This window comes from Xiphophorus hellerii, chromosome 10 (assembly GCF_003331165.1).
Source record: "Xiphophorus hellerii strain 12219 chromosome 10, Xiphophorus_hellerii-4.1, whole genome shotgun sequence".
NCBI classification, from domain to species: domain Eukaryota; kingdom Metazoa; phylum Chordata; class Actinopteri; order Cyprinodontiformes; family Poeciliidae; genus Xiphophorus; species Xiphophorus hellerii.
In genome coordinates, this window is record NC_045681.1 from 15284473 (window position 1) to 15310448 (window position 25976).

Here is a 25976-nt window from a genome sequence, read left to right on the forward strand (position 1 = left end):
TCGTGGCGGCGGCTGCGCGTCGACTCGCTGACCTCCCGGTGACTCCTCCGCCGAGAGAGCTCGGAGTGAGCGTGGGTGGGGCCGGCAATGGAGAGTGGGTTGCTATGACAACACCTGCAGTGTACCGGCGCGATCGTTTATTTACCACTCAGGGGGCTGGCTAATGGCGGCATTCCTGATAGGCCCATCGCTCACGGTGCGCGAACGGAGGGCAGACTGACAGCTTCCCGAGTCGGGAGCGGGGAGAAGGTGAGCGGAGGTTGGTCGGGCGAGGCAGGTGTCACGCCGTCATTATGCAGCAAAACAAAAACCTGCTCTTCTGATAATCCACTTTTTTTTTTCCTTTTAAAAATCCCTCATCGGTCCTCTTTCTTTTCTATTTTTCTCTCGCTCTCACACACACTACTAACCTTCTCCTGCTGGAAACACACCCACTCGCATGTAATCCCAAATGCATACAAACTAGGGGGAGTGCTAATAAGCCTGACACATGAGGCATCTCTGCTCGGCCACCAGCTGACTGAGGCAGGCCTTGGGCGTGATGGAGCGCAGGAAGTCTCTCATTGCCCTGCCGCTGAACCCGCCGCCTGCTTGTTACAATCTCTCCCTCCTTCCACATTTCCAGCCCCCTCCATCTTTTCCTCCCGTTCCCCCTCTCTCTCTCTCTTTTCCCATCTCTCCTGCAGCAGCCTTTCTGCCTCCATCCTCTCCTTGTTTGTTTTCAATCCCTTCTCCTCTATCGTCTCAGCGCACGCTCACCAGATGCACTGCAGGTCTCTGCAGCATCTAGAAGCCGCCTCACTGCTTGCACAGACACACTTCATAATGCCAGAAACTGGGGACAGACTGAATCGTTTTTCAGGACGGATTTGGAGCCACAAAACCCGCCCAAAAAATATTCATACCTCTTGAAATTTCCAAATTTTTTCAAGTTACGACGACAAACACCATCGCAGTTTGTGATTTCATATGGCAGACCAAGTTTGTGAAGAGCATAATTAAAGTGGTTTGAAAATGATTATGATTGTAAATTTTTTTTTTTTTTTTTACTAAATAAGTATACAAACTGTGACATTTACAAACTTTGACTTTAAAACTTGAATAAAATGCTAAGAAATAAAGAAAAAGAACAAAAGCATCTAATTTAATCTCAGCATAAATCCAGGTGTTCTGTGAAGGAGATTTGTCAGAGAACGGTAGGGACGTTCATTTATTGCAATGTTCATCATTTATCGTGATAATAATTTAGATTTATTGTTGTCCTAAAAAATTAAAGTTAATGTTTCAAATCCCCAAATCTGTCAGTACTGGGATTATTAGTTTTACTGTTTTTTCCACTGTTTGTTCAATGATAGCATCAATAAATAAATCTCAATAAACTTGAAATTATGACTAAATGCAGTTCAGATTTTCAGTGTAATCATATTAATCACAGTTCTTTATCCGACCTTTAGGTGTCCTAAAGACGAGTCTTACAAATAGAAAAGTTTTTGAAGAGAAGTATTTGTATTTTGGGGGCTATCACTAATGTGACACAGTTCCCTAAAAAAGAAGTAATGATTAACTCTTATCATCACTTTTATAATTATCACAATAGTGCCAGAATATATTCTGATAAAACCTTAATTTCATATTGCTCATCCTTAGACAACATCAGAAAACAAACAGAGGCAGGTTAGGAAGATGTGCAGAAGCTTTAAACAGGGTTAGGTTACAGAACAACATTCCAAGCTTTGAACAGCTCAGAGCTCTGTTCGATTCGTCATCTTAACATCGAGGGGCTGCAGAACTAACAAGACATGTCTGTCCACGTGATTTATCAGACCAGACAAGGCGAGCATTTATCAGGGAAGCAGCCAAATGGTCCAAGGTAAATCTGCAGGGGCTTGAAAGCTCAGGTGGGAGCTTTGAATCTCAAACACTGAATCTCTAACAGGTGCAAACCACCTGTTAGAGGCTGCAAAAGCCTCCTGACTGGAGAGTAGGCTGGCAATACACATCCAGTCAGAGCTAAATGCAAGACAGGTCAATCAAAGTACATTTATGAGTTAAGAGTGTGGAAATACTTCAAAACTGATGTTCACGTATGCTATCCATCCAATCTGACTAAGGTGGTGCTTTCTTGCAAAGAAGAATGTTTAAATATTTCCGTCTCACATGAAATCGGAAAAACAGACTGAAGTCTGTGCTTGTGAAGAAGCTTGAGGAGTGTCAGTATTTTTCTAAAGTGTTGTAAAAAGATGGAAGAAAGCCATTTCAAGGAGCTGATGCAGTGAAGAAAATCTAGTTAAAGGAAAAAACATGATTTTTAAAAAAAATGTAAATAATTCCAGCTACGGAACAAGGGATAATGCAAAAAGTGGATTGAACACTCTGAAGTTAAAGTTTTCAGCGAAACGTTCCCCCGCCCCCTCCGTCGAGACTTTCCTAAATTTATGTAAACAAAAAGAGTAAACAAAAAAAAATAAAACACAGATTATAGCTGCGCGTAGCCAGAGATGGGAATGGCTACTTAGTGTCCGATTTTTCCAAGTGGGCTTTTAATTAAATCAACGAATTGGCTCCAAATTGGAAACGTGACAGAGCGCGAGAACGCTTGAAAATATCTCAGGGACGATGAGATTTAATAAAAAGAAAAGCCTGCTTGCTCCGTTCTAACGCACGCCTGGGATTACAGATCGCTTCCTAACTTAATAGCAATTTAAAGTGGATTTGTGTATGCCACTGAGTGTCTGTAATGATGGCTGTTTATGCCGCCCCTCATTTATAATAATTAAGCGGAATGGATTGGGGGGTGGGCTGCTCGGACCCGGTTCGAGGCTATTGGCTTGGGCTGAATAATGACCTACTGTAGTTGACCGGGGGATGACCGCTGCCTCCTGCATGACCCCGGACCCCAGACTCACCCCCTGCTACTTTGGGTGGTAAATAGGATGTCTTCCCTGTCTATAGTGACTCGGTGTCTATGGCCACAAAAGCAGCTTGGGGTCTTTAAATTGGTGTGTGACAGAGTTCACACTAAAGAAAAGAGGAACCCCCCCAAGCCCTCTTTCCACACTCTTTGTCTCTGTTGCTTGACTTTTCCCATCTGATTGTTTGCCCACTTTTCCTCTTTTAGAGCAGACAGGAAAACGAGTTGCTTATAAGGCATTAAAAAAGCCCTGAGAGGAGACCGATTTAAGCAATACAAGCAGAAGCTGTATTTTTTTTCATATATACAGTATATAAAGTTTCATCAGAATTGAAATCTTCTGAAGACGTTGAAACATTACAGGTCTGCTTGAATTCACCACAAGGTGTCAGTGGTATCCACGTTCTCACATTCTCCGTCCAGCGGTAAGTTGGTGTCAAATCAGAGGTGACGCTCTGCTTTGGGAGCTCACATCGGATTGGCTGAGCCCGCTGCCTTCGCTCGCTCTCTCCTGATTCTGCTTGGGAGGAGGAACGGGAGTGAGGGAAGCGAGAAGGGAGGACGAGGGGAGAGGTGGCAGCAACGCCTGCCAGAGTTTTAAGGACCCTGGACTAGGTTTGTGCCATAAATCTCTTCCCACTCCATCCTGCCGTTCCCCATGAGTGCCTGTGGGAATACAGGAATGTGACAGCTGACCTGTAGAGCTGCGGTCTTTTGATTAGGGATACATAAATTAGAGAGCAAGAATGCGGGACATACCTCCTGGTTCAGTGCCGGACTGGTCCGATACACACGAGGTGGAGCAAAATTAAGAGCGAGAAACGAAACTGAAGGGAAATCTGGTTACAGAGCGAATACAGGCCAGGATGGAGGAAGGGGTAGGCAATATGCTTCAAACAGAAAAATCATAATCATGACTATCAGTTCCTGCAATAAAAATGTTTTCTTCTGTTGAAGAAAAAAAAATACAACTGGGTTTTCTGTAAATTTTCCACTGGACAATTGCATACTTTTCTAGACTCAAATGCCTTTGTTTCCAACAGTACAAAAGATTTACCTCCTTGAGTTTTATTATCTTTATATTTCACATATCATCAAATATCAGCATCGGCAGTGCAGTAAAGGGCTATTTCATCAACTTTTTGGCATAAAAACCTCCGACTGGATTATCCTACAATAAATACAAATTCATTAAGACACAGTTTATGATCTCCGATGCCTTTATTTAATTCACAATAAATAAAGCTTCTTGAATATACAGTAGCTCTGCTTTAACAGGTGTTTTTTCTACATTTATCAAAATCAACGGATGTTATGGATGCCATTACAATAACCATGAAAATCCCATAATTTATTTATTTTTTTGTACATTTGAAATAACTGTTTATTTTCTTTCTTAATTTTTTTTCATGGTAATGCCATTATATTGGAAGACCATAGTATGTTTACACATGGCTATCATGTTGTAAGAATCTCATTCTGGCCCAAGTCTAAACAGGCTTAGGCATTTTTGAGACTGGCAAATCATTTTTAGCTACATCTAAACTTAAACACACAACATTGACTGCTCAGGGGCATGCTGGATGTTTAGATAAAATTCAGGTGTTTAAGAATGAATCCATGCAGGAGTGACTGCTGAACTGCTCATGCCATCATGAGTGGAAATATGTGGAAATACTGAAGCAACATCTCAAGTCATCAGACACAAACTTGAAGGCTGGACACAGCTTGGGTCAAATGGACAGTGACCTTGACCACACTGCCAAATTACAAGTAGGGTTAGGCTTAAGTGCAACAAAATCAACGTTTTGGACAAACTTTGATCTCAGTTCCACAGAAAACTTGGGGGCTGAACTGTGTGAACTTGACTTAGTTGTACATGTTCTGCCAGGAGGAATGGGTCAAATTCCCAGCAAACTGTTGCGAGGAGCTACCAAAAACTAGAAAGGTATATGTAAACTGACTTTGAAAAAAGCTTAAAGAAATATCTCTTAATATTCTGACATTTAGCAAATAAAAAATAAAGTTGGTAATCCTAACTGCCAGTAAAGTTTGGTCTAATGTAATGTCAGAGTCAAACATATACCGGTTATGTGTTTTTTTATACTGTGTAGTATGTGTTTCGATTATATATTCTGATTCTATGCTTAATACAAATTAAATTAATAGCAATCTTTGAGTGGAAATTGCAGGAGTTTATGATAGAAAATAAAGGCAACTCAAATAGTTGTCTCCACTCAATTTTATTTCTCTCTTCATCCATAGTTAGAAAAGGATAAAATCAAGCTGCATGTTTTTCAACACAGCATAGGAACTCTACATACTCAGGCATTTAGGACATGGATGTCCAAAATGCGGCCCGGGGGTCATTTGTGGCCCCTGGACTGTAAATTAAGAAAGATACACATCTGGTCCCCCAGTTAGGGCAAAACTATTTCCAAGAAATTTAAATCTTCTTACAATGAAAAATGTTACGTGCAAGAAAAGTGTTCATCTTTTAATTACCAAATGTATATGTACATACAATAATAACCATGGTTTTGCACTCTTAAATTTCTCAATGAATAGGATCAGACTATGTTGAACCAAAATCTGCTTTTATTAAATTTATGAAATGTGGTTAAATATAGAAAGCACTTTTTTAAAGAAAAAGTTACCCACATCCTTATTGTTCTTATTGCTGATAACAGAGTACTGCCTAAAATAATTTAATGGATGATTTTTAAAATATTTGTTCATTTTTTAGTAAATTTTTAGGTCTACTTTTGACTATTTTCACAATGTTTGATTTGACCAGACGTTTGGATACCACTGATTTAAGCCAAAGTACATTTCTGGAGAGATTTTCATCTGTTTGCAACTTTGCCAACTTGTCCATACTTAAGATTTTAAGGACACAACATCTAAGACTCTTAAGCTAAATTAAAGAAATGTATTTGAACCTAAACGGGAAACAAGTACATTCAAGAGGAGAGTACTAATGCTTCATATAATCTAGCTTATAATTCTTAAGGAAAAGGCAAAAAATCAAATTGATGAGAATCTGAACGAGCATAGATTAGCAACGGACAGAATATGTCTTCCTGTTTGTGGGGAAAACTCTAATATTTCATGCAACGTTAACTGCATTTATAAAACCTACATTGACCAGGAAATGCATTAAGAAAAATGCAAGCTTTAAGAAAGCGAAATGCTGCAGAAAAAAAAGATGGATTTTACGGTGTGTTGCCACCTCATGTATCAGCAGGCTGAACATCCCCATCGAGCTCTGCAGAAGGCGTGTTAGACATCATCGAAAGATTCATGCTACGAGATTAATTCCCTCGAACTAATGGGATTCACATGAGTTGTGAGGTTCCTAATTTATTTACTTTGTCAGCGATGTGTGCGCACGCAGCAATACACAGGGGAGGGGAAAAAAACACAAATACAGTAAAAATGCCCCCACTTTACAGTAAGCGAGGGATCAATAATGATGGATGAGGGCCTTTTATACAATCGGCATGTCCTCCTCAGTTCACAGCCATATGACACCCCGCCCGTGGCAACCCCACTCTGCACTTCAGCAGTCAATCACATGCTAGCTTTAAAAATAACAGTTTGTTAGCACCATTGATTTAGCACTTAGAGCGTGTCCTTATTACCCTGTAATTATGGTCAGTGTTGACATAACAGCAGAGACAAGCAGGCCTCCCACCCTCCGAGAGAATTTATGGGCCCTGGTTTTATTACGGCCATTTCGTGTGTCTGGGTCCCCCCGGTTAAACGACAAGCTTGAGTTCTAGCCAAGGGCCCGTATTTTACTCACAGAGGTCAGGGATCCCAGGAATCCCTCCCCTGTAAAGCCCAACAACAGCGAGGGTCTGTGTGTAGAGGCGCAGGGAAGCCTTCCCCGAGGCCTCATTAAAACAAAACAGCCGATTACAGGCAATAATCCAAATAATACAATTCATGAGGGCAACGTGGCGCTATTGGAACGCAAAACGGGACACGAGTTGAGTTGTGTTCTCTAGGAAAGCCAAGCATTCGGAAATCTCATCTAAATAATTTACAACCACACTTTAAATCTATTAGAAGACAGTCAGAGTGCTGTAGCTTGTAACCATGTTATGACCTTATCTTCCAGCTTGACAAAACAAGAGTGATCTGTGTCATTAAGATTAGGGGATAAAACAAACAGCCCTTGCTTCCAACTTGGACGTCGTAGTTTTCTTTTAAGCCCCTCAGTGACGCAGTAATAGGATCTACATGGTGAAATATAATCCAGGGAGCAGAGCTCAGGCAGTGTGGGGGGCGACTCCGTACTGCAGAGCAAGCTCCCCTTTTCTTACCTTCAAGTTTTCCTGCTTTTGCCAGGATTATGTGAAAAATGAAGGCAGGTGCTTTGACATTTTTCCCCCAAACCACCCAGAACACGCAGACGGAGGAGACCGGCTCCGTAGCATTCAGAGCACGACCAAGAAAAATGCTTCGCAAAAGTTTTTACACCCTTTGAACTTTTCTACATTAGATATTAGATATATCTACATACAGATATTAATGTTTTCCACTGGCGTTTTATGGTGTAGACCACATGTGTCAAACGCAAGGCCCGTGGGCCAAATCCAACACGCCACAGCTATTGGTGTGGCCCTCAAGACTCTAGAAGGCCACATCAATAGAACTCCTTATTTTATCAGTCGAATCAAATCAGTTTTTATTTGTACAGTCCCAAATTGCATTAATGTGATGTTAATATTATTTATTGTAAGATGTACTCATTGAATACAGATAAAGCTTTAATTTAATAAGTAGTTTTATCAAAACATTTATGATCTTAATGAGCTCCAAAATGAAAATGAGTTTGACTCTCCTGGTTTAGAGCAACACAAACTGTGAAGAAAAAAAAAATATCTTTTTTTTTTTTTACAAATAAAAGTCTGAAAAGTGTGGTGTGAACTTGTATTCTGTCCCCTTTTCTTTGACAGCCATATGAAAGTCTTATTTGCCGTTTGTTGAAACCATGTAGGAAACTCAGTAAACCTTGAGGAAGGTGCTCTGAAGCTCTGTGTGTGGAGGAACACTACCATCCTGAACACATGATGCGAATGGTGTAACATGCTGGTGGCAGAACATCCTCTAGGGATATTTTTCTTCAGCAGGAGGTAAATATAGTACAATCTTCACCTTCTAGCAGGACAAAGAGCGTAAACATGCAGCCAGAGAGAGACAGTGGTCTAAGTCCAAACCTAAATACAAACAAAAATCTGTGACAAGGCTCAACAATTACAAAGATGCTCTCCCTCCCGTCTGGCAGAGATTGATCTGCTTTACAAAGAAGAATGGGACAAATTTCAGTCTGTACACGTGCACAGCTGGCAGAGACCAAAGACCTGCAGCTGTGACTGCAGAGAAAAGCTGTTCTGCAAAATGATGAGTCAGGAGGATGAATGCAAACACACACCAATCTTTAAAGGCTATGATTTGCAGCTTGAATCTGTTTACTAATTTAGTGATTTCTGAACGTAATTTGATGCACCGGTGTGTTAAAAGTTTAGAGGGTGGGATCACCACACTCCAAAATGTGGTAAGCAATATATCATTTTCCCTTTCCACTCCAAAACTCTATTTGACAAAATATGAAAATGTTTGAGGGGGATATTTACTTCTCTCTCCTGTAAAGGGAGCTTTACAGGAGAAGCTTTGTGATAAAGACACAAAGCTTTATGTGTCTTTATCAGGAACAAATATTAAATATTTTCCTCTTTTATTCTACTGTAAATGATTAAAATTCAGCAAAAATAACAATTACATAATTATAAACAAATAAGCCTCTTCCTTCATCTTGCCTCCCCTCCTCATATAATTTAGCCTAAACAAAGAGCATGATGATTCAATTTGAAATCGACCAATCGCAACAGTCTGGGAACAAGTCCCACTCCGCAGAGGAGGAGAAGTGCCCAAATTACAAGCCATTGATTTCCAGTAGGATGTCTTTTCACTGGTAGATACTCTGCATGTAGCTGCACGACGGCCATAAAACACGAGGAAACAGATTGGGAGAAAAGAGCTGAGATGCAGGATGGCTTTCACCTGCAGTTTACATCAAACAGAAAGGAAGAGCCTCGCATGGCTGCCTGCTCAATTAACCCCTGCGATAGAGGCTCCTTAATGAACAACAGCACCATTACGCAGCATCCGAATGGCACTTCACCCCGGCGGCCCGGGAATAGACAATGCAGCTGTCGCCGCTTCTGTGCTGCGGCGAGATGCGAGCTCTCGCTAACGGAGGGAATTTAGATGTTGGGGATATCAGCATGTTCGCGAGGCGATCACCAGAGCTGATGTTGGTTAACCCTTAAATAATTACACTGTTTTTTTGGGGGGGGTTTTATCAGCATCTCATTTGGGACGGCTGATCAACAAGTCAGAGAGAGCACTCTGGGAATTTTCTTTCATTAGAAATAAAGAGCGGCTGCCATCAAGCTCACAACAACAAATTAGAAGAAAGTCCAGAAATCCGAAGCAACCTCTTCCACCCACCTTGCTAATAACATAGATGAGATCCCCTCTCTTAAAGTCCAGCTCATCCGTCTCGTCGGCCTGGCAGTCCCACAAACCCTGGTAGTAGTTAGCATATTCTGATGACAAGGCTGGAAGGAAACACAGCGCACAAATTCACTCAAATGAGGCAAAAAGCTTTAACCTCTGGGAAATGGCTGCTTTCTGTTATTGATTTGGAAACCTTAAAAATTTTATTCTCACCTGACTGGTTCTCAGCAGTCTCTTCCAATTGTTCTTGAAGATCTTCTTCTAAAGAAACAAAATACAGTGATTACTGTATGACATTTCTAATAGTAAATAATTTACATAAACAAAGAAGAAACAACACTTTAGGGTAAATTTCATTGGCTTATTCCCAAATTTATAGAAAAATATACTTGCATAGTTTTTAATAGACCAAACAGGAACATTTATCAATAAATTACATCTAAAATTGATTTTACTTCATTTAGATAAATGTACCAATAAATCAGATCAGAGATTGGAATCGGCCCATTTTCCTCTGATCGGCTCTGATCGCTAATCTGCAGGTCAAATGATGAAACATCAGAATTATTTTGACCATTTATTACATCAAAACAGAAAATCACCCATGATTTTCAGACTTTAAAAAACTGGATCAACTGCAGGTGCACCTTAGAGTTTAGTAATAAATCCAATGAAGGTAAGGAAATATGCTATGACGTGTTTTTGGGAATAATATGTCATAGCCTCAAAACGTCTCTCTCTATCAATGTTCCTGCTGCAAGAGAAGAGTCAAACCTCAGGGGAAAAAATCCTTTTTCAGCCAGGAAATGTCTGATCAGTGCATTCGTCTGTATTCTGTTTTATTTATTATTTGATTGTCCCTAATCATTTTTATGCCACTAAATTGAGTATTAGACTCTAAAGGCGGTGTAATAATTGAATAAAGAATCTACTAGCTTCACTTTATATATATATATATAATAACATTATATATTATAATATATTATAATATATATATATATATATATATATAGGACTCTGATCGTCTTCTATACTACTAGGGCAAAAATAAGAAAATATTTGTCTTGTGCATCTTTTAGAAAGGATCACAACAAGAGTGAGGGATGGAAAACTCTAAAATAACAAAACCAAAAGCTGGAAACATAAATAGCATAACTGCGTATATTATTCTGCAATAATAATTATGATTATACATATTATTGATCATTCTGACGAAGACAATTAAAAATCACAGAAGGAAAAAATGCTGGTAAAATGAAATTCTTAGCAAATCTATAATGGATCTTCTCCCTCGCCTAGGACCAGAACTGCACAGAAACGCAAAAGAAGCAGAAGTGGTCTTGAAGTCACGCAGAGGCGGAGGTTTCTGTGCCTGCGGGGCGTGGCACCCGCTGGTCTGCTCTGTGACACAGTGATCCGCCTCCCCCCGACTCCCACATCCATCGTGCACAGAAGAGGGCTGACAGCGATGCCACAACGCAGCAACACTATCCACCTTCCAGCACGACCAGCAGCTCTCCGTTCCAGGAAGAGAAGCAGAGATCAAACACACACACACACACGCCCACGCCCGCACACACACGCAAATATTTCTGGATGCGAGTTCATTTTGTGTCTCTGGATGCAGAAAGTCACCATCTTCTTTTTCCACCCTGAGGAGTCATTTTAATTTGGTTTGCTTTGCTTCTAAACATTTGTTCAGCGGTCCTCAAGTGGCAGAAAGAGGGGCATCACATGACGGAGCAGCCGCTGCTACGGCCTGATGCTTTCCACATTAAAGTGATTTAATTTTCCAGTCAATAAAATCAGTCATCAGAACTTGAAGCCTGCAATCTGCCTAAAGCATACAATTTTGCAGAATTCTCAATATTTAATTTCAACAAGTTTTCAGGAAAGAACACGAATGACGACACTTGCTTTGTAAATTTATGCACTGGTGCTGTTGTCTTTTGATTTAGCAAAGGAATATATCTATTACCATCAGCTCTGCTCATCTGCAGCCCTGATTAGTGGAGATTTTAATAATTTACCGGTTTGTAATCACTGTGTAAAAGCTGTTGGTGAGCACAGAGTGGAGCAGAGTGATTGATAAGCTTTGGGGGTGAGAAAGTGAACGAAAGAGCTCGTCATTCGATACGCCATCTGTGGTCAGGGTCTCTACCTCTTCCCAGATGGCTTTGAACGGCGGCGTGACAGTTTGAAGACCGATTTCCCTTTCACCAGCGATTTTGGCAAAGGTAATGTACTCACTGAGTGAAACAGAATCTTGATGTATCTTATTTAATAGGAACAGTGATGGACGACGACGCTGAGAAGATCAGATCGCCTCTTTTGTCCTTCTTGGGATCTTGTAGCCCGGTCTCAGAACGAAGCCGAACACAGGCTTTTTCCGGGCTCTTGTCACTCGAAATCTGTGAACTATGAGGCATTGAGGACTATTTTAAGGCCTCTGAGACGCCGCGTTTTCCTTCCTTTCTGCTAAACTGCTGTTGCTAGGCAATTTTAGCCCCCAAAACCTCTGCTTAGTGGATTGAACTGGAGGCTATTTGTTGCCAGGCAACATTAGCTAATTGGACATTCTGTGACAGAGCATTTCCAAACTACTACGAGATAAGGAGGAAGAGGATTTCACATCTTCTGCTGTCCTGAGCAGCCCTGCAGCAGCACGGTCGAGCTTATTAGAGTTGATTTTTAAATGAGAGATCAGTTCAGGTGGCAATAAGAAGATACCTGAGGCACCTCACTGCTTTCTAAAAAATGGATGTTGGTCAATTTCCAATTAAATGGAACATAAATAAGCAACAGCAGCATTAACTGTGATGCAGGTCTAAACCAGATCTAATTGATTGCTTTTGGGTATAAAAATGTCTCAACATTTGCTGTTCTCATATCACTGATGATCATAAATTCAACAGCCACGGACTGCTGTTTCAACTATTAGGCAATCTTATAATGCACACTATTAAATAGGCAATTACAAATCGCACACTGAACAATAGCTTTTTAATATAACTGAAGAATGTGTGGTAATAGTTCAGAAATGAACACTTAATCGAAAGGTAACGCACTAATTATGTTTAGTTTGAAACCTACTTGGGATTTTAAGCTGAACGTGACAAAAATTGAGTAAAAGCAGAGAGCCAGAGGTGCATTTCCTTTTTAACAACTGAATAATTATAATAAGAAATTTCTACGTTGAAGTGAAAATTTACTATTTTATCCTAAACATTCTCAGAAATTAGGCTCCTGAAATATGAGGTCAGAGGTCTTTGAGCAACACAACCACACAAGCTAATATGGCTGCTGCAGTTAAAAAGAGTAAAGTTGTAACAATGAACTGTGTTACATGTTTATTGCAGTTTTAGTATCACTTTTAAAGGCCTCATTTCACGGTAAATAAGAGGTATTTCTACTTTTCAAACTGGAAATGCAGCACATTTATTCTGCTAATATTTTTATCACTACTACAGTGTTTACTCTGACAAAACAATTTAAATTAGTTTTAGTAATGGCCATCTCACTAACATGCAAACTGGATGTAGTCGTAATTTATGCATCTGGATATTTTGCCTTTAGTAAATGAAATTTGAAATTCATATTTCTTTGAATGTGACCCATCTGACGTTTTTTTTTTTTCCAGTGTTAATATTTTCTAGCTGCAGATCATGGGGGTGGATAACCACCACGTGCCGGATATTAACTGTACCATAATTCACACCAGCTACTCCAGAAGACTGAGTCTCTTTGGTGAATCTTTCAACTCTTCCCACCTTGCTATACAACTAAAATAAGATACAATTGCATTTCCTCTCTGCAGTATTTTCTTCTTGCTTCAATACATAAACTAAAATACCAATTGCTTTTCTTTCAGTACAAAACTGGGGGGAAAAAACGTTCAATGTTGGTGAAAACTACGGCGAACATTTGTACTCAACAAAATAACCAGCGCTACAGCTAATAGCAAGTCCCACAGTTACAATCCTGGATCTGATTTCTGCCTAATATAGTCAAAAGTATTTGTCTCGTACACAAATTAACTTTGATTGACATCCCATTCTTAGTCCACAACTTTAATGTGACGCAACTCCAACAGCTTTAAATCTTCTGGGATGCATATAGGAATTTCTGACCATTCTTTGAACAGCACATTTGTGAGGTCAGACACTGATGTTGGACAAAAAGGAATGGTATCCGATCTGTGCTTTAATTTACCGGAAGGTGTTCTTTCAGGTTAGAGTCAGGACTGTGTGTAAACCAGTCAAGCTCTTCCACATCAAACTGGCTTATCCATGGCTCATGTTTATCCAAAATGTCCTCGTTTGTTGAAACTTTAAACTCTTCCTTTCATTTAAACGGACAAAACTCTTGAAAAACAGTCCCACAGCAAAATCCAGTATAAGAATAATTCTTCTCACAGCTGAAAAAAACTAGATGTGCCACGCCAGAAAACACATATTCACTGCTCTAGAGTAAAGTAGCAGGTGCTTAACACCACAGCATCCAATACCTTGTGTTGCTCTGGCACCTGCTCTGGTCGCCCATGGAAACCCATTCTATAAAGCCCTCGATGCACTGTTCTTAAACTGATCTGAAGGTCACATGATGTTAGAATTCATTTACGTTAGGCGGTGGCATACCTGGCAGTTCCTCATAGATGTCGTCTTCATCCTCATCAGGTTCATGCTTCTCTTGTCTTCTTATTTGCTTGCTGACCTGCGAAACCTGGGCCACTGATGGCGGCAGCGGGGGACTGGCCAGGCCCTCGATGTCATCGTACTCGTCCTCATACTCATCGTCGTCAACGGGGATGACATTGGAGCTGAGATCTATGAGGAAAGGAGAAACATTGTAAAACCCAGAAGATTTCATTTGATAAAGAGAACTTTTCCTGCTGTTGCTAAAAAAATGTTTTGCAATAAAAAAAATGGATGGGTACAATCGGCCGAAACATAAGTACATGCCCTCTTAATATAGTGAGTTTTCATCACAGCGATGGAAAATTTCCTACGTTGACTTCCTATTCATAAAATCAATTTTAACTCATAATAGTCTAAGCCAAACATATTTATCAGATTTGGTTTTGTTCTACAGACTCCTCAGGTCTTCTTTTGGTACTTAAAGTGAGAACCAAAATATTTAGTGAGGAGTCTGTTGTGGTTTGCAGTTCTGAGCTGAAAGCCTGAGAGACGCTGAGAGTTTGGATGTTTCTGAAGATGCAGTCTGGCTTTTAAGTGATGTTTATAGCCAGTTATTTTCTCAGTTAATTTTATTTCAATTTCAGCTTTAAGCAACTTTTATAGTAGCTATTTACAGTCTGTCTTATTATTTTAGCACTATTGAAGTGATAAATATTCTGAATAATGTTTTTGATCATGTTATTTATCATTTCATTGTCACTATAATATGTTATGTTACATATTTTAATTTTAACTGTCTTTTAAGTTGCTGTAAATTCTGTTTTTTTATAAGTTTAATTTTATTCATTTATTTATCACATTTCTCTCTTTTACTTCTTCACCTATCACCTATCAGTATCATTATTAAATGTTTTGTCTATGTACATAGCTTAATCAATTAAATGTGCGTCTCTAGTCATTTTAACATCCGTGAAACATTTTGTGCTATATTTGATTATATATAAAGTGTGTTAAAATGACAGTTAGAAAGTTTGAAGCAACTAAATTGGCATTTAAGGGGTTAAATATTTAAAACTATTGAATGTTTGGTAGTTTTCAGAAATTCTGGGATTTATTAAATATATTTAGTTTTTTAAAAATGACAGAAAGAACCCTCATGTATGACTCTTTAAAAGCAGTTTTTGTACATTTTGCAGGGAGCTCAAGAAAAGAACCAGAAAATTCACAATGGTCGCTTTTGCCCTCATTAGCAATCTTTGCTGCTTCACTTTAAAGGTTTCCAATTATAAAAACATAAAAATCCAAGTATATTTTCACAATCACGGCCTGCTGGTGTGTTTTTACATTTGTTTTAACCATAAACAACTGTCTTTATACATTGCACCGGACTAGACTGTGAAGCAGAACTATGCTTGGAGGACGTAAGACAAACTGCAGAGTGTCTGTTACTTCCCGCACGCAGAAGGCCAGCCCGAGCCCATTTTAGAGAGCCGGAGACGCGAGGGCTCGCTCAGATGGAGGAGCTGTCTCATTGCAAGCGACTGGCCGCTGCAACACAGGGTATCAGGTCCGCCGCCATCCAGCAGCAACCAAGCAGAAATCAATGTCACTGGAGGATAACCAGAACATCTACCAATCAATTTCCTGTAAGCTGGAATTCGGTAGGAGGGTAGTGGGAGGCGTAGTTGAACGGAGTGGAGGAGAACTAGATGGACACAAGGATGCACATCACCTTGTGGGTTGACAAGTGGAATGAGAGGATTCAGGACTTATGTGTCTGGTTGTGTAGTTAGTGACAGATCGGCTGTTTTCCAGAAAGAGATGATAAAGAGCTCCCACGCACTTCTGACCTTTTTGCACCGAGGAAACACAATAACCAACTCAGATGGAGGGGGAAAAAAATGTTAGATTTATACTTCTTCAAATGTATTTTCTTATCAACCTTTTAAAACGTCAGCTAAAATAAATTTTATTCCATTGTTGTTATTATTATTATTGCATTTTTCTTATGTTGTGAGGCTTTTCGACCTGTAAAAAGTTGTAGAAAAAATTAATAAATAAAAAAACGGAGACGAGACGTCACACAACAAAGCTACAGGAAAGAAACACAAAGAGATGATGTCTTACCCTTCAGAACAAAATTTATTTGGTCCACCCACTCTCGGGCATCTTGAGGGCTGCTGGCAGTGAACTGCAAAGAGAGGGGAAATAATACAGCCTTTAAAATCATATCTAAACTCTGCAGTTATCATCTGGATGTGTTTCTATCTAATTATTACATTAACATGACATTTTGACCAAATGTTTGACAAAAAGATTTAGACACAATTTATTGATACTAAAGTGCTTAGGAATTTTGTAAAATGTTAAAAAAAATTGAGTAATAATAAGCACAAGTGAAATGAAAGTTAAATTTGAAGGAAAAAAAACATTTCAAAAGTGCTTATTTTCTCTCAAAAATCTCTGTTAAATAATTAATTCTTAGGGACAAAAGATGTAATACTTTTTAAAATAATAAATGGACATTTTTTTTAATTGAAATGTTTTCTAAATAAAAATAAAAAAGCTACTATTTGCAAAGAATAGATGTATAGAGCAACATTTGGAAGTATTTATATATTTGAAATGAAGTCAAAATTGTATGGATTTTACAAGTCAAGCATTTTTATCGACAGCTACCCATCATAAAAATATCATCCAATGACAGATAAAAATGCAAATATTATGTCATACTTTTATTGATATTTGAGGTCTTTTCAGACTTTCTAAACAAATAGCAGACAACAAAAGCTCTTCTGCAGAAAAAAAGGAAACAACATCAATACTCGGGCAGAAACTTCATCTGCCACCTCTGTCTCATGGTGATAAATAATGTAAAAAATATATGACATTCTTATTAGCTTCCTCCAGCTGTTTTCATATAATGATTCTGCAGATGTGAGTATAATTATCTGCAGGAGCTGCAATGACATGAATAACTGTTATCACTGAAAACGAGACAGCTCTACGGTGAATAATATGAACCAACCTGGAAGGCCCGTCGACCAGGAGCCGTGAACTCGAAGCAGGCGGTTTTTTTGGAGTCTTTTCTCAGGCTGCTCGACAGCTGCACGCTATAGTCACTGATATAAAATGAGCCTTTCTGCTGTTTATCTGTCGGGAGGCGGAACACATGGTAGGCTGTTATCTGATTCACTTTGTGCAGCTCTAATGTTTCCCACAGCTACCAGCAAACCTTTCTCACTCCCAAAGTAGTAAAACACGGAGTGGTTCAGGACACACCATCTCTTCTGCCACTCTGAGCCGAAGAAGCTGTGATCTGGAGAAAGAAGGCATTCATAAGCCAATGTGAGTAATTAGAATATAACTTGCAGGATATGGGTGAGGTTCTGTTATACCTTTTCGTTTCTTCTCCAGGAAGCCCTGTTTCAAGTTGTTGGTAAGTTCCTGGGCTCCAACTGGGGGGATGTCACCTAAATCTGCTAGGAAAAGCAAAATAATAACCTAAAAAACTAGAAAATGGTCAAATTAAGTCCTAGTATATTTTATCAAATCAGAAAAATTTTAATTGTTTTACATTACAACTTTCAGTCAACTAATTTGATCATCAATAAACGCCATTTCTGACACCAAATAAGCTGCACTTAAACCTCTTTTACTCCTTAGGAAACGCATGTACGCTCATCAGTTTCTAAATTCCCCAACCGTGAGGATCAAATACATCCCCCGCAAGGCTTCAGGAAACTAGGATCAATACATTTACAGTGCTACTGAGCACTGCAGTCCATTCATCTGCTCACATAACAATTTAATGAGAACAACCTTCCTGTGGGGATCCAACAACTCCTCGCTCTGCAAACATGATAGGACAGTAGCGAAGCTTCAAAGGTCCAAAGTTAATTAGTGTAATATGTTAGTAATGAATACAGCACTGCAAAATTTTGTGGGCCCTTAGGTAGAATGTTTGAGATTTACTAGAGAAAAACAGTGGGAATTATTTCAACAAGTGCAAAAACCCCTAAAAGATTACACTTTCAACGCACTTTTCTGTAAAGTTTGTCTTGATTAAACACTTTTATGAGGTTCTGAATTCTTTAAACACATGTAACAGTATGTGTCATGCATCATGCATCATTTAGATCCAATTAACCTGTTTTCCCTTTTTCCAAATTCAGTTTATCGGGTTTTTTTCCCACAAGATTTGTTCACAACTAAATGTAAAGAAATAGGTTTTATCTTAATGACTTTAATGAATCAAATGTCAACATTTCAACAAAGCAATAACCACATTTTTGGGCTTAATAAGGAAATCCATTGCTTCTGGTTACTTAACACAGTGGGATGCATTTATTATGCTATACTAAGAGGGTTAGGCACAGTTTAATACAAATTTCTGAAGTTGATAATTATATAAGGATGGTGTTTTTTTGTTTGTTTTTTGACAAAAACAGAGGCTTTGTTTTCCCAGGATCACCTTCATGCTACGTTTTAGAGATTTGATATCATGCTCCACATTTTAGATATATCAAACAGTTTCATTTTATTTTCTAAAATTTACAGCTACAATATACCCACAGCAGAGAACGTATCTCGGCTCTGCTGTGGATCTTTGTTGAGGGGGAAATTTGCAGAATCGGCAGCGTAATGTTAGCTCTCTGTTTTGATATGACTTGTTCAGAATTCAGCTTGTAAAATATTTTCTTGACATTCTTTTCTTTCTTAATTGCTGCTCAGAATTCTTCCAAATGATTGTTGGTCACCAGTCGAGATGAGTGCCATCTAAACAGGCAGACAGGAAGCTGAAGAGACTAACGCAGTCTCTTTAAATGAAAACAAAAATATAAAATGTACAGTGATGTGTGACATGTATGAAATCGTAAGCATTTACAGAAAACTACCAAAATTTCACAATATTTCACAATACTGTCCATATTTTAAAAATACACCAGATGCCCAACTCTTTGTGGATTTTTCTGTGGAACGTAATTTAAATTATTTGCCTTCCATTCCCTGATTTGTTTTGGAGAGCATATCTCAAATATTCAAAAGAAAATACAGCTTGGGAAGCTGAAACACATGGGTGCAGTACTACTGGACATGCTGCTGTCTGGCAGTCGTAAAGCAGCCAATCCGAGAGCACCATTCATTTTCCCTGCTGCTGATTGGCTGTACCCCCAGAAGCAGAGATTAGTAAGATATTGGATTCTGCTGCAGTGCTAAGACGGCTTTTGTTGTGCGTATTCATAAATATTAGAGTATATTTGGTGTTTGCACACATAAAACAGGCACTTATAAATGTTTTTAAAAGGAGGTCTTAAGTATTTGTGGATTTAGCAGGAAGTTGAGGTCCTAATCCCCATGATTACGGGGGCCTCTACTGCAATTTGCATATTTTGTTGATGGTATAATGATAAAGTTGTAAATTAGGAATGTGCTGGAATGAATTATCTATTACATAATGATTAAAACTAAATTAGTAATGTATGAAATTATTTTTAAAAATGTAAAACAAAATGTATAACATGATATAGATGCTATTTATTTATTTTATTAGATCAACAACCATTCCTACCACTTCTAAAATAACACAGATATATTGATTCTTACATACATTCACAGTGATTTAAATTTTTCTACACAGATTGAAGCAAAAATACAGATTACCAATAATAAGTTGAAAATGTAACAGATGAGCAGCATTTTGCTACTCTGCTTCAAACAGCCATAGAAAACTCCGGTCTCTTCAGCACTTTTTTTCTGATATCACTTCTAAAAGACTTTAAAGTCCTTTAGTCCTTGTAGTTGAAACGGTAACTTGTTCCATCTTGATACCAGTAACTGGATGATCCCTTATCTTAATGTTTGGTCCATTTTCTGGCCGTCGAGAGGAACTTGACTCCAGGGGAGCATAAAAGCCATCTTCCATGATTTTCTGTGAGCCATCAAAGCTGAGTTTCCTCTGAATATATTAGTCAACATGGAGGGAAACACACGGGAACAGCAAGAGGTGCCTTTTTAAGTCTTGAAACAGAGGCACATTTTAAACCCCATTTACATAAGTCAGCATGACACCTCTATTCAGGCCAGGGATGACAAGGGGAATGCCGGCGTCCCCCTCCCCGCTCAGAAAAGGTCTGCTTAACTGCTGTGAAAAACCAAACATGTCATCCCACAACCGGCTGATCTGGTTTAAACAAAGAGCATCCCCCCAACTTCAGACTCACAGCAACTCCCCAATTGGTCTCATTCATAAAAAAAATCAAACACAAAAGCAAAACGGTGCAGAATTTTTTCCCCCTTATCTGCATCCCAATCCTCAATGTAGTTTTTCATCTGCAATAACTTTAAATATGACAGCAAGCTGAGATCCAACACTCCAGCACTGCTCAGGTTTGTGGTCCTGATGGATGAGCGGGTCATTCCAGAACAGCGCTCACGGCACTAACACTCCTACACATCATCCGCCCGCCTCTGCGGATGGACTGACCGCTGACACTATAAATACAGAGGTGCTAAGGACTGTTTTGTCAAAGAGAACTTGATTCTGTACATCATAACAAACAGCGATCATTACGCTCCTCCACCTCATTTATCCGCCGGCGGTCTGTCTTTTTTCTTTCCTTCCCCCTTCGGCCTTACTTCCCCGTTGCGACTCTCCTCTAATCCCCTCATCCGTCTGCTTCCCTCGCTCTTCATTTATCTCAAAGGTCGAGCTCAGGTAATAGATGAGGAGCTACAAAAAAAAAATCAACACAGGATCACTCCGATCTGCCAGAGTCAATAAACATTACACATTCATGCGTGCTTAGCGCTTTATCGCCAGGTGACCCGACCTCACTGGATTCTCCTTTGTGTGAAACTTGAAGCGAACATGCGCAAACACACACATTAGTTCTCCATTCCTCCACACGGTAGCAGCATGAGATAAAAACATCCCGCTGGTTAGTGCTTGATCCCACCCGGAAGAGAAAAACAACCTGAGTGGAACCGTAAGAATCCCCCCACCAGCACCTCCATTGGAGCAAACGCAAACTTAAGTGGGCATTTAGAGCCACTGTTATTCGAAAATGTGCAATTTAGAGCATTAAACACCCCCAAAAACTATCATGGTGTTTGAGTTTGGAGTTTGAGTACAGCCACAGAGAGACACATTAATGCATCTAATTAAGGCCTCATCAGAACTGCAGACAGACGGCACTCTTTCATAAAAATCATAAATTGGGTTATCAATTATTCAGAGCAATGCCACGGCTTCATTTTCAGTCCTTTTGCGTTTTAATTAGCGCCATCCACAGCTTTGGTATTGACATTAATTTGATGGCAATTTATTGATATTTCAGCATAACCTATTTAGCTGAGTGCAATTACCAACATAGAGAAGCAGATAGATGAGACGTCGGGACTTGCCGCGTTTCGTAAATCAAGGTGAGGAGCCGCTACAGGTCCATGCTAACTAAATCTAATGGTGCTCATCGGCAAGAAAAAGATCTGAGTCACCCAATTTACAAATGGGAGGAAATAATCAATAGAAATCGACCAGAAATATGTGTTTAATTGATCCTGACGAAAGGGCGGCTCCCAGGAGCGAGCTGACCCGCGTGGCGACAAGCGATCCGTTCTGTCGGCGTCCTGAACTCATGTTAAACTCGTAGGGGACGGGCCACGATGCATCTGAGCTGCCAGCAGTTTCGCCACAGCCGCAATCTCTCATTTGGTTATTCACACTCCCTCAGCATGGCGGTATGAGCTCAGCAGTGGATCCCGCAAGAAAAAGCTGATTTATGCTCGCATGACCAGAGGGAGTTAATGTATTCTCTCATTAAAATCCACTTTAGTTGGGCTGAAAGTCAATCAAAGGCTGGAAGGAAAGTGAATCAAAGTGAAGGGAAATGGTCGAGTGGGAAGATTCGCATGTTACATTAGATCCAACGGTGGTCATAACCCAACAAAAGAGGGTATGAAAGCACTGAAACGGGCTGAAGATGTTGATGGTGCTGGAGAAATGAGTGGCAGCGTGTGTTTTAGGCAGTCGGATGGGAGAGAAAGGCACCGACAGGATTCAGCCGCAGCAGGGAAACATGTCAGAACCACTGCGTTATGTTTTCCATTTAACACACAAACAAATCTCTGCAGAATCAATATTTGAAGTGAGTAGTGGTCAACGGAGGATTTTCAGCTTGACTGACCCTGATTGGTGATGGTGGCAACTCAAAAATCGGATCTTTAGCCCATCAGTGAAAACACAAAGTTGTCGTTTTATCCATTTGAGGTTTAAACCTCAGTCTGTCATGGAGTGTGCTGGACGTTTAAATGCTAGTAGGCATTTGGAAATCTCAGAGTTCAGGTAAGGATCTACATTCTTATGGACAGACACACGGAGACTGCCTTTTTTTCAGTGCTAGATGTGCTAGCCGCTAACATGGGCTGTTAAAGCCAGTTGAAAATCTGAATTCTGCAATCATCTTTCTTTTTGTTATAAAATTCTGTTATAAAACACATCTGCTCCTATAATAAACAAATATCAGAGATGAACCAATCAATCTGTAAAATGCCAGTTGCCCCTTGATCAGCTGAGATCAGTGATAAGAAGGTCAAAGGTCAGAGTTTTACAAATCCCAGGCCATAAAATTTTCATCAGTGTGTGGCGTCACATGATACTCTGCTTACAGGATAAATATGTGCATGCTATACATATTTCCCTCAACATTATCCTACATTTTTGTTCCCTGTAATTTAGTCTCCATAGAAGAGTTTTGAGATGATTAAAATGTCATTTTTTTATTTCCATTAATCAGTCTGCTTTGAAAGCAAAAAAAAAAACTCATATTGTTCTGTATTATTTTGCCTGACTTAAGACTGAAGATGACATTTCATTTTGTTTGTTTAATCAAATGCCATTAGATTTCAATCATGAATCAAGAAAATGAACATCACTGTGATTGTATTTATTATGATTTCTACATTCAAGATTTAATTTTGAAGAGAGAGAAAAAATTTTTTTTTTTTTAAAAAGACTAATTACACTGTCAATTTTGTATTCTGAGTAAAAGTCTAGGAGGCTTTTTATGATTATTCAATACAATCAATTATGTTGTTTTCAACAATTTCAGAGTTTACAAAAAATACATCTGAAGAACATCTGTGAATCATTTAGAAGAGAAATCTGGTCTGAATTATTAGCAAAGATCAATGGCCTTTTTAATGAAGCATCTATCTAGAAAATGTCAGATAGATTCAGGAACGTGACAGTCATATAAATTAATTACAATATTATTGAAAAGCTCATTTGTTTCAGTAACCCAGTCCACTTAGTGAAACATTATATAGATTATTTCCACACAGACTGGGGTTTTCAGATCTTTACTTCTGTTAAATATGATGATTTTCTGCTTACATCTGATGAAAACACATTAGAATATTATCTCAGATCAATGAAAAACATTTTGAACACAGAAATGTGGGCTCAACAAAATGTATGTTTAATACCTGCTTAAAAGTCGTTACTTTGAAAAAGCACTTTTATTCTAACAAACGGCCCTCGTTTTTTGTTAATGCAATTTAAGAGAGTAAAGGCATTAAGAAATTCTGGAAAATGTGGCTGGGAATAACGGCACCAAGACTAAACTTATTGAGTGATTAAACGGAAATGTCAGCATGAACTCTATAATAAAGATACGCAAAGCTGAGAAGATTACAAATGAATTCTGAAACAAAACATTTTGCGAGATCTTTGGATCTTTTTCTTGCTAACTGCGAGAAAAAGGTCGACTCCATGAAGTCATAAATACATTTCTATATTGAAAGAGATTGATCACAATCTTCATTTTCTGATTTCTACAGTAATATAAATTGTGTTTATGTGTTCAGCAACGTTTAGAGATACAAATAAACTAGTACTTCACAAATATAAAAAAAACAATACAACAGAAGGAAAAAAAACATTAAAATGTTAAAAAATATATGGCTAAAATTTATATATTCTTAAAATCAAACTAAATGCTTTTCTTATTATGCATATTAGATGTGCATACTAAGCACAGACTGATGGGCTTCTATTTTAATCAGTTGGTAAAGAAAATATATTAAGTGAAAAAATTATATTAAATCACAAATGTTAGATGTATACCTTCTACATGTAATATATATTTTTATATTTTCTTGCTTGCACATTATCAAAGGGAACTGGGCTTAACTCTGATGTCTATAAGATTACAACATAATTTTCTCTTTGCTCTGGGAAAACTTTTCACATATTTTCTTTTTATTCATTCATCAGGAGTCTTTTATTTTTTATTTTTGCTTTATTCTATTACCTAGTCATAATTCAGGAAACCAGCTGCTATTTTTCCTTTTCCATTACAAATGAAAATCTATAAACTGAAGTCAGCTTCTTCACTACTGTCTCTTGTCTCAACGTGAACATGCAGGGAGACTTTTAGTCAGATCTCTAAATGTAAAATATCAAAAAGAAAAAGCTTGATCCCAAATTATAGAAAAATCATACAGCAGCAGGACATCATAATATTTATTGGCTACCATTCGATCAGAAAGCTATCACATTTTCTTAGGGAGAAACTAAATGTTTTATTGCAAAATAAACTCCACCAGCTGTAAACCACTGTGTTTATCAGTCGGTGATAAAATATCTGTAGAACTGGCAATAAAATCTGAAAAATCTGAAAATTATACTCTCTCTTTCCAACTGCCCGCAGAGGTTTTATTTTGTTGTTTTTGTTAAAAATGATCCTGGTTTTATGAGCTACGACAGTTTTGAGATAGGCATAAATCTTTTAGCTTAAGAAGTTACAAAAGAGCTAAAATTGGACTAGTCGGTGCGGTTATTTCGTCTGATTGTGATTCAGGAAATCATTTTTTTATTATTCATGTGAAAACGGATGTCAGCTTCTCATTCTTATACAATACTGAAAATAAGATCGAGAAGATATATTTTCTTTCTTCTTTGCGCTGAGGAACCCTGTTTTTTTTTTTATAATCCTGTGTTAATGATTACTTTTGTTCCTTTATTGCAATCACAATATTTTAATTTTTTTACTATGTTTTAGCTCAAAGATATCACAAATAGGGGGAAAACGGTCATTCTAAATCTTTAACATGTTCAGAAAGAGTCTGTCTTTTTTGTCTAAATCAAGAACATAAATAGAATAATATTTGTTTATTTGACATCAACATCCAAGCAGTCTTCTTTTTGAATTTGTAAATTTCCGACAAATAATGTTATTTATCTAATTTTAAAAAGAAGATTTTCACCAAGAATAACTGAAATCTACACCAGATATAGTGATAAACGCAGTATATCACAGCATTTAGCATCAGCTAGCGCTGCTCAGTGCTGGTTTGTTCTAATGTGACCCCTAGAAGCAGAAGCTGACCATCAGATCAGAAAGTTATATGTTTTCTCTCTGCTTTGTGCCGTCCTTGAGTCGGGTGGGGGGGTGGGGGGGGGGGAGGCATTCACACCGCCTTTCGATACAAGAGGTATTGCATTGAATGCAGCATCAGGGGGCAGGACCTGACCCCCGCGTGAACTCAGCTGATGAGGTGAAACAGAAGGCACGGAGAGGCTCCCCGGCCCTGAGGGGGCTGCCGGCAGGAATGCTGCTGATTCTACAGACGAGGTGAACGAGACCGCAATCCTCTCCAATACCGTCCTTGATTAGGAAAAAGGATTCACTCAGTGCACCTTCACCCACCCGGCGCTCAATCTGTGTGCAGGCCGAGCTAAATTGATACATTTTTCCTCATTACAGTGGGAGGCCTCTGCTGTGAGTCCCTCCAGCAAGGCGGCCGTCAGAAAGGAGGAGAGAGACTGAGAGGCACTGAGGTTAAGGGCACAATGTCTCCTCAGCCCTCCTTCCCTCCCCTGATTTGATTAGGAC

General features: G+C 38.8%; 1 protein-coding gene across 2 annotated transcripts in view; it reads right to left on the reverse strand.

Annotated features, from left to right (window-relative positions):
• Window positions 1–25976, reverse strand: part of skap1 (src kinase associated phosphoprotein 1) — a 42767-nt gene that overhangs the window by 2986 nt on the left and 13805 nt on the right. The window contains exons 5-11 of one of the 2 annotated variants that reach the window (XM_032574474.1): window positions 17478–17558; window positions 17315–17398; window positions 17108–17232; window positions 16207–16270; window positions 14080–14268; window positions 9656–9703; window positions 9434–9543 (exon numbers count right to left, since the gene is read on the reverse strand). In XM_032574474.1, the coding sequence (XP_032430365.1) occupies window positions 9434–9543; window positions 9656–9703; window positions 14080–14268; window positions 16207–16270; window positions 17108–17232; window positions 17315–17398; window positions 17478–17558 (701 nt within the window). Of the gene's footprint in view, window positions 1–9433; window positions 9544–9655; window positions 9704–14079; window positions 14269–16206; window positions 16271–17107; window positions 17233–17314; window positions 17399–17477; window positions 17562–25976 lie in introns of both variants that reach the window. The other variant, XM_032574473.1, reaches the window with a different exon arrangement.